The sequence below is a fragment of the Peromyscus leucopus genome, chromosome 11 (genome assembly GCF_004664715.2).
Source record: "Peromyscus leucopus breed LL Stock chromosome 11, UCI_PerLeu_2.1, whole genome shotgun sequence".
NCBI lineage: Eukaryota > Metazoa > Chordata > Mammalia > Rodentia > Cricetidae > Peromyscus > Peromyscus leucopus.
In genome coordinates, this window is record NC_051072.1 from 45,009,647 (window position 1) to 45,025,470 (window position 15,824).

Consider the following 15,824-nt stretch of genomic DNA (forward strand, 5'->3'; position numbering starts at 1 on the left):
ACTTACACAGAACCTTAAGATACTGTTATCACCACATTAAAAGTTGCTTTTGAGATTATAATGTATATATAATATGATAATTTTCCCCTTCCTGTCCTCCCTTCCAATCCTCTCATATGCTCCTCTCACTCTTTCAAAGTTCTGTCCTCTTTTTTAATTTGTTATTGTATGCATCTATGTATACACATTTGTTCTTGAATAGAACCTGCTCATGTTATAATATGTTACTTGTAGGTATGTCTTCAGGTCTGACTATTTGGTACTGGACAGTCAGTTGGTGTGCTCTTCCCTGAGGAAGACTCCCTCGCTAACTCCCCACTTTCCTTTGTTCTTTATCTCGCCACATTTAAGGAAGGAAATTGAGAGTCAGAACAGCTAAGTAACTAGCCCAGGATAACCTGTGTGATGTCTCAGGAAGGGAATCATTTTAAAGGCCCAGGAGGAAATTGTCAGTATGATACAGTGAATTATAGGAGGCCATTTTTTGTAATGAACTGACGATTGATAATGATAGAAGAGGCATTTTAGGATTTCCAGGCAAATGTGTTCAGCATGAATTGATGATTCATACCTCACTTAAGATTATGGCTTTTGTAGAGATGAAAGACATGTTAATGTAATTTTTAAAAATGTTTTAATTACAGTGTGTGTGTGTGTGTGTACACACCTACACAGTCATCAGAGGAAAACTTTCAGGGATCCCGGGATCAGGCTTGGTAGTACAAGCACCTGTGTCCTGACTGACCTAAAATACCCTTTAGTCTTGGATGAAAGAAAGAAATTTAAAAACTGTACCTGATACCAACTTTTTTTTTTAAACCCTAATAGTTTTGAGAATGGAGTTTTTAAAGCATTGTGATGCAGTGTGGAGATTTGGCAAGTTATAGCTTACTTGGTTTTGAGTTAATTAAATTTGATGTGATAATACGGCATGCAATTATTTCTAGCCTTTATTATAGTACAGAGACGTACTTTATTTTCTTGTGTTCAAAATGTTCTAAAAGCATTACATAAGATTCTGAAAGTTGCCTTTTTTATTTGTAGAATAAAAACTGCTGTACTGTGGCAGTTTTTCATTAGTGAGAATAGTAGCATATGTAGGCAATATAAGTACTTCATAATGGTGCTACTAATTAGCTACTTTAATAGCAACAAGATTTAGACTGTAAACTTCAAAGAATTAGTTCAAGATGTTGGAGGATAGTAAAGGACCCCTGTTCCTTCCTTACATGTATGGTAATTCAAGGTGGTAGAGGAGACAGCATGGGAAAATGCTTCCCTTACCTTTTGAGGTATTAGAATTTTTTGCTTTGCACAGAAGATAATAGTTTATTGAAGTATATGGGTTTATGACTTTTTAGTTATAACCCTCTGCTTTATCCATTAAAAAAACTGTACTGGGAATTCAAACACATAAAACAGATTTTATTCTGAAGATTTCACCACTGACTTAATTAAACTAACAAGGGAAATTTGAAAGGAATTAAACTGGGTGGTGGTGACATACCTTTAATCCCAGCACTCTGGAGGCAGAGGCAGGTGGATCACTGAGTTCAAGACTAGCTAACCCTTTTTCTGTCAGAGTTGAATTATCACTAATACCAGTATTTGCTGATATTCCTACCTGTATAAAAAAAATCAAATATGAAGTACTCCAAACCATATTATATTAAATCAAAGTGGTAATTGTCTAATTTACTTATTCTTGTTAGATGATAGGCATCCATCTAGGACAGTGGTCCTCAACCTGTGGTTACAACCCCTTGGGGGTTGCATATCAGATACTTACATTATGATTCATAACAGTAGCAATATTACTGTTAATGAAGTAGCAATGAAAATAATTTTATGGATGGGTCACCACAACATGAGGCACTGCATTTAAGAGTTGCAGCATTAGGAAGGTTGAGCACCACTCTTCCCAGTCTTGGCTATCAGTGAAGTTTGTACTCAGCCCTGTTTTCTTGCTCTTAGATAACTATCAGCAAGTGATATTGAACAACAATGTGTAGGATATTGTGCCTAGCATTTAATCAAGTTAACATGTTAAAATCAGTACCTTAGAATCCACAAAATAACCAAGGAGTAGTAATTTTATAGATCTTTTTTCCTTTTGGAAGCTTGTGTTATTTCTTTCTTTCTTTCTTTTTTTTTTTTAGATTTATTTATTATGTATACAGTGTTCTGTCTGCATGACAGAAGAGGAGGGCACCAGATCTTATTATAGATGGCTGTGAGCCACCATGTGGTTGCTGGGAATTGAACTCAGGACCTCAGAAAGAGCAGTCAGTGCTCTTAACCACTGAGCCATCTCTCCAGCCCCCGTGTTATTTCTTGGTAGTGGTTATCAACTTCCAAATCTAGAGAAGGTATTTATTTCTTAAGAGTAATATGAAGGGCTGGAGAGATGGCTCAGAGGTTAAGAGCACTGACTGCTCTTCCAGAGGTCCTGAGTTCAATTCCCAGCAACCACATGGTGGCTCACAACCATCTGTAATGAGATCTGGTGCCCTCTTCTGACCTGTAGTCATACATGCTGCATACAAAATAAATAAATGAATCTTTAAAAAAAGAATAAATAATAAAAAATTAAAAAAAGAGTAATATGTAAATGCTTGTTATTATTAAATTTCTCTATTTTAATAGCAGTCCATGCCTAAAATACAATTTCATTATTTTAGCCATCAAGCCCCATCCACATTGAAAAACAGCAGCTAATAATAAGTCTAGGAATGATGAAAATCAGGTGTATTTATTAAGGTGCATCTTAAATTCTTGGGTCAAATACAAGAGTCTTCATAAAAACCCAGACTGAAAGCCGGGTGGTGGTGGCGCACGCCTTTAATCCCAGCACTTGGGAGGCAGAGCCAGGCGGATCTCGGTGAGTTCGAGGCCAGCCTGGGCTACCAAGTGAGTCCCAGGAAAGGCACAAAGCTACACAGAGAAACCCTGTCTTGAAAAAAACCAAAAAAAAAAAAAAAAAAAAAAAAAAAACCCAGACTGAGGAAGGATACTATCATTGAACCACCACTAACTCCAGGATGCAATAACTATTTGTTTGAATGGGAAATTTTTATTAACACATGCCTAGAATTGATAATTGTAGAATGACACTCTACAGAGAACTCAAGTTTTGTTCCCAGCACCTATGTGAAGTGCTTCATACCTTTTATAACTCCAACTCCACGTGATCTGATGCCCTCTTCTGGTCTCTATGGGCATTCCCATACTGGGTATACATGTACATAAATAAAAATAAAAAATCTTTTTAAAAGTTACATCACATCCTGCAATTAAGATGTTTTTCAAAATGTGGAAAATAAGTTTCTGAAAGAATGAAAATGATAACCAGGTGTTTATCACAAAGACATTTTGCTGTTGCACATATGTTTAAATGTTGATATTATTTAATAAGAGAATTCCTGTAGAATTAAATAAATCTTTTAGAAATTCATTTGACTCAGAATTACTGGTTGCTGGTAAATTCATCTGATGGTGAGAAATTTGCTTATATACAACTTTATATAAATAAACACACATCTGAGTATGTGCTCGGTTTCCATTTCTGACATATTAGGCATAAAGGAAATGATAGTGTTAATAAAAGCAACTATATGTTTGTGCTTCTTTGGTTCTTAAGCATGTGATTAAGCATTATGATTATACATGTTCTTTGTGTGTATGTGTGTTGTTATATAGCTGTATGTATGTATCAGTTTCTTTCTGGCCCTGAATTCAGTGTTGCATGATACTTGTTCGTGGTATGGGTGGGGTTACCGGTACATAAATCTGTGTACATAACATGTCTTGTGGGTTTTGCATGCTACACTAATCTTCTGTAAATCTACCTTTCTTCACTCAGAGTATGCTGTCAAGGTCCTTTAACTCCACTCTTGCTGCTGTAAGCAGTTCTCACTATGGCAGCTCTAGGGATCTGCATGGCAGCCAGGGCAGCCTTGCCCTGAGTGTTGCAGACGGAAGAGGTTCTGGTGGGCACATTTTTCGAGTGAGTACCAACAGTAGGCTAGTACTTTTAGCACACACATGAGAAAATTCAGGTCTTAAGTGTTTCGACCTTTCTAGGGGAAAAAGTTCTGTGAGTTATAAATCTTGGTATTTTCTGAGTTATTTATGGCTGAGTTCTACAACTTCTGTCTCCAACGTCTTTAGTCATAAGTTAATGATTTAGCCAGGGGTTATTTATAAGTCTAGTAATTAAGAGCCAGCTAATAAAAAGCACTATATGCACCAAAGTATAATCATATTTTCACTGAATATAACTAAATATGAGACTGCAGAAGTTGTAAAAGTTCCACAGAAAGGAAAAATCCAAATCTTAATTGAACACATTTCATCATGGTCGTTAGTGGTAAAAGATTTATTATATAGTGAAAGTTTAAGAGTAAGCTATAAGGACTGCCCCAAATGAACAACACAAGTCTGCCGTGGCTCAGTAAGGACTTACAGTGGTAACACCGCCTCTAAATAAATGTCCACTTCTGCCCTCAAAGACCTTTCTTCTCTACAACCTTATTTTATTCCGTCTTGTAATTTATTTCCATTTTGACTCTTTATTGTTCTAGGCACTTCACTTGTTTCTCAGACAGCTCCTGCCTCCCTCCTTGGCTCTTCCCTGTTAGATTCTAGAGCAGGAGCAGTTTCCTGGACTCAGTTTGCTGTGGCTGCTCTGAGCTGGTCTTGCCCTGTGTTCTGCCATCTGCCATTACTTGTTTCTTTTTGCTATGTAGCAACAGCGGCCATTGAGCTTCTTAGTGCAAAAGACGAAGAAAAGGCTGAGCCAGCCTTTCATTTCAGCAGACCATGAGTGGCTTTTATTAATTCAGGAATCTGCCGTTCATAGTCATCTGGAACAATTGTTCTTCCCAGATTTATTTTACAATAATATTTTGCCTTTATTTCTCTTAGATTTAAAGTCTACACAGACTTGGAATTTTAGTTTTTCATTCATGATAGGCTTGCTCTTTTTAAAGAGTACATAAGCATAGTTGTCTATTCAGGCTTGAGTTTAAGTTTCTAGCTTTGAGCCGTGTTGATGACTATATATTCTAAATATATATCACAAGAAAAGAAAAATGAAATCATGCTAAGCCATACTTTGAACTAGCAACTAACTGGACATGATAGGTTTGTTGCAAATATTATTTTTTAAGATTAAATTACAAATCCTCAAAATTGTATGTGTTCCATGGTATATTATGATGGAGTATATTTTGAGTTATATTTCAGTATAAAATTTATATTTCTTTGCTGCTAAGCATATACTGTTTTGAAAGATTAAAAGTAACAGTAAAACATACTATGCTTTATTTTCTAAATTAAGTGTGCTTAGAATTAATTTAAGGTGAATATAGATGTTTTATTCCTACCATATTTATAGTAATAAATAATCAAGGATAATGACATTTAGCATTTTTCCTCTAAGATTGTCATTAAGTTAAACTGTAATGAGCAAATATTTAGCATATAGAGATATGAATTAGTTAATTTTAAAGCATTTCTTTAAAACAGTGCCTTTAAAATATTGAGCCAGTATTAATGTGACAGAATTATGGCACAGCAAGTTTTACACAGTAGGTTTAGTGGTTTTGCACATTATTGTAATCAAGAGGAGTTCTGAGTAGCATCATGAGATCAAATCAATACCAATTCATTTTCTTTTAATCAAAAACACTTTCTTTAGTGCTTAACAATAATATATTTGTTGCTCTTAAAATTGGAGAGAAATGCTTTAACCACTGGCTCCATGTACTGACTAAACCATTAAGTTAGGAGTATAAGTACAACTAAAATGGCAGATATCATAAAGGTTAACAATGGCTGTCTTTGAAGGAAGCTAAAGGAACTGAGAGCAGTGATTACAGTATCTGACTTGAGTCTCCTTATTCTGTAATCTAGCAGTATTTCTTTCTTAATCTTCGTTCATGCATCGTCATCGTTTTGTTTCACATCTTAAAGTATATTATTTGTTTACTTTTTTCCTTCCTCATTTGAAGCATCCTCAGACATCCAGTCCAGGAGATTCTTGCCAAGATGATAGATTGATTTCAGGAGAACAGAACTACTCATCAGGTGCACTTAGTCACAGAGACCTTCCAGACAGCTTGATGAAAGTAGGTGCTCACAGCAGATGAACAGAGCAGTGTCTTTGAGCTTACTGTGCTTTTCAGTGTTTGAATTTGAATTTGCGTATGTACTTTGAAAATACTTTTATATGGCCTTTCTTGCTTTGATTATATAGGATTATTTTTAAATGATTCATAAATACAAGATAGAATTTGACTCTGCTGTTTCTCAGTTTATTCCATGATTTTTTACACTAGAGAATCAATTTATAGTTACATTGCTTGCTGTAATTACGCTTGCTTATTTTAGCATTTGAATCAAGGACTTTTGGGCATTCTTGATAATAAACTTATTTGGAGAGTTAGACAATGACTTTGTCTTAAATTGTGTATTCTAGAATATTTTACTGCTAATTTAAAATATTTGAAAATCTTTAGATAGAATTAGCAATTATCTTGAAAGACCTTTTTGCATATAGTAGAAGAGGTGATCATTGTGTTTTTTAGTATTTTGTAGGAAAAAAATTACAGATTGATTATTTGTGGCAGTGTCAGAGGTAATTCTTATTCTCTCCCAGCTATTTTTGTTTAACCAATTACATTCCTCTAGTGTACCAGCTAAAATAATTATGAGTTATGTTTATTATTTACAATTCTTAAGAGGGTAGGCATCCAGCCATCTGTTATATAAGCTCATACATGCTTATTTATTTTATCCCTTGCCTTTTAATTCAAAGCTCTCAATTTCTTTTTCTTTTTAACATGCACCTTACAGCTTAATTCTTAACGCTTTTTTTTATTTCATGAAGCACTGCTAAACATAGCTTAATATATTTCTTATGTTTAGTACTGATTCAAACAAAACGAAATATCCAGGTGTCAGCAGCTTTTAAGAATAGGATAGGCGCACACCTTTAATCCCAGCACTCAGGAGGCAGAGGCAGGTGGATCTCTGCGAGTTTGAGGCCAGCCTGGGCTACAGAGTGAGTTCCAGGACAGCCAAGGCTGTAACACAGAGAAACCCTGTCTCAGAAAACAAAGAGTAGGATAGGTTCAGTGTAGTGGCATGTCTGTGTCCTGGCACTTGAAACCCACTGCTGGAAGATCAAGAGTTTGAGGCCAGTGTGGGCTACAAGGTCCCGGGGGGGCGGGTGTAGGGAGAAAGATGGCTCAGTGGATAAAGGCAGCTGTCCTTGAGTCTGGCATGAGGTCAGTCTCTAGAGCCTACACGGTGGGAAGGGAACAGAGCCCTGAAAGTTGTTGTCTGATCTTCACTTACGGTAAACACAGCATCCATACCCTACTTTGTAGAGTACGCTTTTCTTCCTAAGCACCAGACCTTTTTATCTTTAGCAAGATGCAAGTTCACAGCATACAGTTCTGGAACTTTTGCCAAACTCCAGTTTTTGCATAATTTTTAAGGAAATTTTGGTTTTCTGCTAATTGCCTTGTGGACAGAAATTCTTTTCTGTTACCCAACAAGGAAATTTAAATGATTAAATAATGGAAGCATTTATATCCTCTTAAATGATTGAATAATGGAAGCATTTATTTCCTCTTCCGTGTAAAAGTTTTTTTACATGTGAACATTTATAATATGAATTTTGGTTCTTTTTAGCTAGATTCTTTACAGAATAGAATAAGCTGTTTACTACAATGTAATCCTAAGTCTAAAATTCAGGTTCAGTTTCTTAATACATGGGGGGGGGGTATTAAAGATAGTTCGTTAGCAGCAAACTAATAATCTCAAAAAATTTGTGGGTTTTTTTTTAATGAGAAATAAAGTAGAACATCTGTTTTAATTCTTATGTTTTTAATATTCCTTATAAAGCTTGAAAATTACTGATAATGCACACAAGCAAAAAGAATAAATCACTTAATTTCTTTGTAGATAGCTGAATTGACTTGTTACTTTCTGTAAAGGAAGAAATAAAGTTATAAAATATAGTCAAATTAAGAAACAATATATTCCTCAATTAGTTTTTTTTTCTCGAGGAAAAGCATAATTACATACTCCTTTTGTGTATGTATGTTATGATTTGGTATGAGAAAAGGATACCCTTCTAATAGGCTAACTTACGTTTAATTTTTTTTTAGTATATAAAATTTGTTTTATGTATATGAATAGTTAAAAGTTTTTCAGTATACTTGTTTCCTACTTTAACATTGGTAAGTGTAACAGTAGATTTTATACCTAACAGAAAAGCAATTAATTTAAAACATAGATTAGACCTTCATTTAAAAGTTTGCTGATAGATTCAATCAGTGAACATTCAAGCAAGTTTAGAATTAAGGCATAATAACTTTGTTTCTTTTGGAAGGATTAAAATTAGAAGAATATATTGAGTAACTCAGTATATTTAATGGTATATAATGTTAAAACTAGTGCATTTGTATTGCGCCAAGAATATCCAAGTACTTGTAATAAGACATTATTACTGGTCATTTTAAAGATAACTCATGTTTTTCTTAGATGCCTTTGAGTAATGGACAGATGGGCCAGCCTCTCAGGCCTCAGGCAAATTATAGTCAAATACATCATCCCCCTCAGGCATCTGTGGCAAGGCATCCCTCTAGAGAACAACTCATTGATTATTTGATGCTGAAAGTGGCCCACCAGCCTCCATATACACATCCCCATTGTTCTCCTAGACAAGGCCATGAGCTGGCAAAGCAAGAGGTAAGAATTATCAAGACTGTTTGAAATATGAAATTAAACTTTCCATATATTCTTACAGGTTAATAGCAGTATATCATATAGAATTTTAACAGTAGTTTTTACCATTTTGTTTTAAGTTTATAATGTTTAGTTTTCTGAAGTGTTAAACTTTATAGTTTTTAACTTGGCTTTATGATCATACAACATAGGATTTAGTGTTGGGGGTGTTGTTTTTTGGGGGGGGGTTTGTTTTGTTTTTTTAATAATTCTAAGGCAGCTGCTTGTCCAAAATGGATTGATGGTCGTTTTCCTTCTAATATTATTACTAGTAGACCATTAAACTGAAATGGTCCTATTCTTACAGCACAGTCTCAGCTTTCAGATTTGGAAATTCAGCTGTAGTCTCTGGACCATGTTGAGGGTTTGATCTTCAAGTTGTATACGTCATAATTTCATATGCCTTAATGGTTTACTTATGAAGTGATAACATTGAAACCCTTGGTATTGCTCACATTTTGTTTTGACTGAGCCTGTGGTAAACAGGAACATCCTGTAACAGAAATTTAGCTTCTCTATCCTGCTATACCAGTAGCACCATGAAGGCTGAGGCTGGCGGATAGTGTGTTCAAGGCCAGCTTGGATGCGCCAGATAATCCAGGCTAGCCTAGCTTGTTTAGTGAGACCCTGTGTAAACAAACAAACCGGCACTTAGGAGCCAGAGGCAGGAGGAGCTCTGTGAGTTCAAGTGCACCTGGTCTACACAGCAGATTCCAGGCCAGCCAGGGCTACATGATGAGACCCTGTCTCAAGAAAAAAAATGTTTCTGCATCTATTTACAGTAGTTTATAAAAACTGCTGTTATGTTAGTTGATCTAATCTTAAAATCCTAATGCCCTTGAAGCATATAAACAGATAGAAGGAAACAAAAGTAGATTTCCTAAAACCAGCTCTGAATGTTAAGTAGCTTATGACACAAAACAGTAGGCAAAGACAGCATGTAATTTAAACGGTTTGTGAGTGAATACCGATGGGAATATGCATACATGTTCTGTAGGTATGCACCATGCTGTTAAAATTCATGCTGGCTAAAAGTAAGAGAGCCAGTGTCAGTTGGGTGACTAAAGTCACCAATGAAGTTAGGAGCCGCACTCGGTAACCCCACCACGCCTCTAACTCACTAACTCATTAACAGTAGTAGTGATGTTCTGTGCTGTTGTGTCACCTCATCTGCCTGAACGTTGGCTTTTGATAAGTCTGTGCATATTCTGCTTGAACTTAACTCACCAGTGTTTAGATGTGGATATTATTGTATACAATTTTTTGGTATAGTGATATTTTCTTTATTTTCATATTAAATCAGATTCGAGTAAGAGTAGAAAAGGATCCAGAACTTGGATTTAGCATATCAGGAGGTGTCGGGGGTAGAGGAAACCCTTTCAGACCTGATGATGATGTAAGTTTTTTTTAAAATGTCTTTGAACATTCATAAGGTCTCATTCATTAATCCCATACTTATTAGGTGAAAATCTCATGTAAATCTGTGTCTTTCATTTCTTTTCTTTATCTTTGTTTTTTGAAATTTGCTTGTTCCACATTGTTTGAAGGAAAGAATTTAACCAAAAATGTGAATATTGATGATATTACCAAGTGATTTTTAGTTTTGGTACTGCTTCTCCAAAAGCCCATAGAAGTGATTTCATTGCATTGCTAAAGTCAGGATTCCTAGAGGCAGAAATGATGTTGACCTGTTAGGTACTCTGAGAACTCAGGAGACAGCTTTCACTATGGTCAAGTATGGCATGGTATTGAGAAAGGTTCCCTTGTTCCCGAGTCATGCTTTCAGTTTGTAATTTGTCCTTCAATAATTTTTTTTTGATTGTCATTAAAGGGTATATTTGTAACAAGGGTACAACCTGAAGGACCAGCATCAAAATTACTACAGCCAGGTGATAAAATTATTCAGGTAATCAAGTCAACCTTTTCATTATTTTCTTTCATTTTATAATAATTTTATTCTATAGTACTTTCTAATGTTTTAGATATTTCTACTTTACACTTTAAAAAATCATGCTTATATGTTTGATAGATCACTTTTAAGTTTAGAAATGTTAATTTTTACTAATTTACAGGATTTACTTTGATTGGAAGTAAGTTGTCATTATATCAAATAGTAAAATTTCAAAATCTGAGAAACTATTTTTGCATTTTCAGTCCTTTCCTATGTTACTTCAGTAACTTATTTTACCTAAGTAAATGCAGTGTGGCATTCTCTTAGTACACAAGGATAGTCTACTTCCTCTCTCCTATTTTAACTATCGTTAGTTCAGATAACAATAAGAAGTAACCTTCAAACCAAAAATGATAGACATTAGAGTTTAGTAGCTAAAAGTACAGACCACCTCAGATGGAATCCTTGTCCAACCATTTTTAATGTTAACTCTGCCTGCTTCAGCAGTACATATACTAAAATTGGAGTGTTTGAAAGGATGACATGCAAGTTCATGATGATACCATTTTTAACTCACAGGAACTGTGTAACAGATGTGATTACACTTTGCCACACTCTCTTTAGTATCCATTTTCTCGTATTTTGTAATAAGCTTTCTTTTGGGCCACCAACCAGCTCCTAAATCATGACACGGGGAGACTTATTAGTCATGAATGATCATCCTTAGCTTATGCTTGTTTCTTGCTAGTTCTTATAACTTAAGTTAACCTGTTTCTCTCTTCATCTATATTTTGCCTCAGGGCTTTTTACCTTTTTTTAATTCTGCATGTCTGGCTGGTCCCAGGCCTCTCCCTGTTTTTTCCCCTTGTTTTCTCTCCTCCCTGGAGCCTAGATTCCTCCTACTCCTTAGTCTCTTTGCCTGCCAGCTTTTTATTAGACCAATCAGGTGCCTTAGGCAGGCAAGGTGAGTCAGCAGCACATCTTTACATAGTTGAACAAATGCAACATAAACAAATGTAACACGTTTGCCTAGTTAAACAAATATTCCACAACATTATTTTCCCTCCATAAATACCTCCCCACATTCACACACATATTTTTCTGAATAGCATGGGAATCTGCTTTCAGTTTTGTGACGGAGTTACTATTCCTGTCCAGACATTCCTGGGTTTTCAGTCCTCTGAAATAAGATGAAAATCTATAGTGTTGTCTTTAGTCTATAGTGTTCTCTTTAAGAATGAAAGGATTTAATTCATATGAAGCACTTTGACGTGTATGTCTGTCTGGTGCAGAGTAAGAACTCAATAAAAGCTAGCGAGCCTTTATATAACCTGTATGCTGGTCTTGAACTAATGGCTCCAATGAATGAGAAGTCTAGACATTGCCTTCAGTTACTCTTGCAGTTTGGTAAACCTAGGCATACCTTAACCCATACATACAACACCCTGTGTGATCCTGTCTTGACAAGGCTTCCAAAACCATGGACCACTATGTTAGTATTATCTGAGGATTTGAAGAGATGGCTCAGTGATTAAGTGTAGTTGACTGTTCCTCCCTAGGAAGAATTCTTCTAGGTGGGTTCCCAGAAACAATGTGTAACTGTAGTTCCAGGGCATCTAACACCCTCTTCTGGCCTCTTGGGTACCAGGCACAGACATACATGCAGGCAAAGCATCCATACACATAACTTTAATAAAATAAAATTTTAAAAAGAATGATCTGATAACATGAACAAAATACAAGTTCCAGGGTTATTTCTGTAGAGATTTTATTTCCCTAAGTGTGGAATGTAGGACCATTAGTTTGTATGTGCTTTTAATTTTATGTATGTGTGTGCACACATATGCTGCATTTCATGAGTTTGGAGATTAGAAAACAACTTAAAAGGGTTAGTTTTCTCCTGATTTCTCCTTCAGAATCAAATTCAGGGCTCCAATGTGGAGTCAAATGGACTTACTCTCCAAGCCATCTCCTCAGCCAGTGTGGTGTTTTAAATTGCTAGACTGGTTCTTCTTTTGACAGGTTGTGAACTGGCTGTCAGAAATTTACAACTAGAAATGCAAATATGTTTCTAAGATTTTTCCTAAAAGTTGTTTTCTCTTTCTTCTAGGCTAACGGCTACAGTTTTATCAACATTGAACATGGACAAGCCGTGTCCTTGTTAAAAACTTTCCAGAACACAGTAGAACTCATCATTGTACGAGAAGTTTCTTCATAAGCACTATAGACAAAAAAAAGGGGGGGGTGGGAAATAGCAAGATTTATTGGAAGACACTTGGAGGGGAAATGACTATTTTGCCTATTTTTATATATAAAGAACTCAGACGGTTGGCTTGGAACTTGTACATTACTGAAATAATGGAGCTTGTGGTTAGAGGGAAGAACCACTGTACAGAAGATAAAAGAGACTGTTGAATTCATATCATCTGAAATTTGTTGTTAGGTTTTTAAACTTAGCAAATCAAGGCTACAAAAACAAAGTTCTGTTGTTTTTGTATAGATTGTAGGTTTATTTTTGGATTTCATACACATGACTGACTGTATGCAAGGCAATAGTTAGCCTTGATTGTAGCCCAGAGACAGATGGCAGAGCTATCTATCTCATAGCTTTTGTGCCCTTATTTTTATCCAACTGGTATTAATGTTTTTTCTGCCGAACTACTTTTCCATGTGGGTAAGAGGTTTGAAGTGTTGGCTTTTGCTATGTGCACATTGAAGAGTGGCTAGGTGAAGTTGGTGCTGGTGGGTTCACTTTCCGAGGCCAGATTAAAACATTATTTCCTATAAAAATCTGAGGCTAACAGTGAAAAAAAAAAAGTTATCTGATAATGTATTTTTATTAATAGAATAATGCAATAAAATACATAATGTCTTTTTAAAAGACAATAATTGCATTTTATGAGCTCTACAGGATCAATTCTTGTCATAGCTGTTGACTATACATTTGCTACTGGTGATTCAATTTTTAATTTTTCTAGTTACTGAAGTTTTTAACTCTAATGTAGATGCATGTCAATGCATTTCCCATACTACGAAGTTCTCTGATATTTTTTTCTTTAGCAAATGGTGGTACTTGCAATCTAATTTTTATAATTAGTATTCCATCATAACCTAATTTATAATTTTTGTTTTGAGAAGCAAATGAAACTAAAAGGCCAGTTTTAAGGTTATGTCTGTTGCCTGTAATCAAAGTGTCAGAGGGTTAGGGAAGCCTCTTGCTTTTGTTCGGCCTGGCGCTGCCTTGGTGAAGTGAAAGGAAACGTGGAGTACGCATGGAGCTAGGAAACCAAAGGAGTCTGTGACTGGCACAGGGATGGAGAACTGCGGTGGACACTGGAGAGAAAAGGGGCGGTGGCCCGCGAGGCCTGCCAGTGTGTAAAGTGTTCAAATAAAGGGCTGTTCCTACAGATAACAGGAAATGTGAACTCCACACTTCAGATCAGTGTAATAGTGTTCCACCACCAATTGCCTTTGTTCCTAGTTACTGTAACAAGTATTTGATGATAGAGGTTATGAATTTTGTTTATCCAAACCATTAATTTTATTTGCTTTGTTTTATGTAATCAAATGAAATTTGAATGACATGCAGGGGTAAAAAGTAATTCATGGTTATTTGGACCAGAGGAAAGTGCCATAGGAGACCAGCAACTGTTTTTAGTTGAGGCTAGTCTGAAAACTTTTATTAGAGCAATATTCAGTTCTCAGATTCATTTTTTAATTTCTGAGATGCATAATTTGGGTATTTTTAATGTGACATGCTTTTTTTCTTCAACTTTGACTTAGTTGAGATTCTTACAGGACTAGCTGAAACACCACCTGCATTATTTTTACAAAATGAGTTGGAAACATTGCCATTTCTAGTCAGAATAGTCAGCACTTTTAAAAATATTTGAACTCAAATATTGCACTTCTTTCAGGCTGTTGTCAATTGGGTATTGTACTGTATAGTTTTAATAATTTTGATTGAAACCCTTTAACAACTCTTTGTAAATTTTAACTCATTTTAGTTGATTTTTTTCAGTACTATTTACATAGGAATTGATTTTTATGAATATAGTAGAAGAAATGTGCTGTATTTTGATAAACTTCACTTGTATGTGTTGTAATCTCTAAAACAAAGAATGACAAAGAGCTTCTTTAATCGAAGTCTCGGTGTTCCCTTTCTTCCTGATTTAGGTCGGCATTGTAAAATATTCCCACTCTCCCTTTAGTGACTTCACATCTTCACACTTTTAATTAGGAATAATTAAAGTAGATAGAATTGCACAGTTCTCAGTGATCTTACCTTGAACCAGAATTGTTGATTTTAATTTTGCGAAAGGAATTAGGCTTCACAGAATCAAGGCTTCTTCAGAAATCTACTCTTCATATTTCATTGATATATGAGTACAACAGATGTTATATGCACTATCATTTTATTCCACTGTGGTTTCTTTTAATTTGGGAGTATTCTTGAAAGTTGAGTAAGAAAGTTCCATTTCCAAAGTTTGGAATAGCATATAATATAGAGTAAAAGTAAAAAATTTTTAAATAGTAAAATTTTGCACTTAAACTAATATCCAAAGTTTTCTTACAGAATATGGGGGGTAGATGGGGCTTAAAATGACTCTTTGTGAGAATTTTATTATAGTAACAGAATTATAGAGTTTGAATAATAATCTGTATCTTTTGAAGAAATTCAGAAGCCATTTGTAGCTTATATTGTTTACAGAATTGTAGTGATGACCATGCTCAAAACTGACCTTGGTCACTCCTGTACAACAGGTTTTCAAAACCAGAGCCGTCTTGTTTATGATAACTGTTTAAATGTGGCACCCCGGTTAGTAGAGAATTGTACCAGTCAGGATGATCGATCACTGAGGGCTTCAGGAGTCACTCTGTCTGGAAGGTGCTTTCCATGTGAGCACGGAGCCTAGGTGTGGAGCTCTGGGATCCACATAAAAAGCCCAAGCATGGCAGTATGTACCTGTAATTCCAACGCTGAGGAGACAGACAGGCAGCTCCCTGAAGCACCCTGACCAGCAAATCTAGCAGAATCTGAACTTCAAGTTGGTGAGAGGCCCTGTCTCAAAAAACAAAACAACAAATGTAAGGTAAAGAGCTAATGAGAAGATACCCCATATCAGCCTCCAGC

At 35.5% G+C, this 15,824-nt stretch overlaps 1 protein-coding gene across 9 annotated transcripts in view; it reads left to right on the forward strand.

The window, feature by feature from the left end:
* Erbin (erbb2 interacting protein) overlaps positions 1-14,961 on the forward strand; it is a 108,594-nt gene extending 93,633 nt beyond the window's left edge. For 2 of the 9 annotated variants that reach the window (XM_028883767.2, XM_028883758.2), the window contains 6 exons: positions 3,863-4,006; positions 6,015-6,131; positions 8,557-8,763; positions 10,103-10,195; positions 10,631-10,705; positions 12,801-12,908. In XM_028883767.2, the coding sequence (XP_028739600.1) occupies positions 3,863-4,006; positions 6,015-6,131; positions 8,557-8,763; positions 10,103-10,195; positions 10,631-10,705; positions 12,801-12,908 (744 nt within the window). Of the gene's footprint in view, positions 1-3,862; positions 4,007-6,014; positions 6,132-8,556; positions 8,764-10,102; positions 10,196-10,630; positions 10,706-12,800 lie in introns of all 9 variants that reach the window. The other 7 variants (XM_028883748.2, XM_028883822.2, XM_028883792.2 and 4 more) reach the window with 7 other exon arrangements.
* The last annotated feature ends 863 nt before the right edge of the window (positions 14,962-15,824 follow it).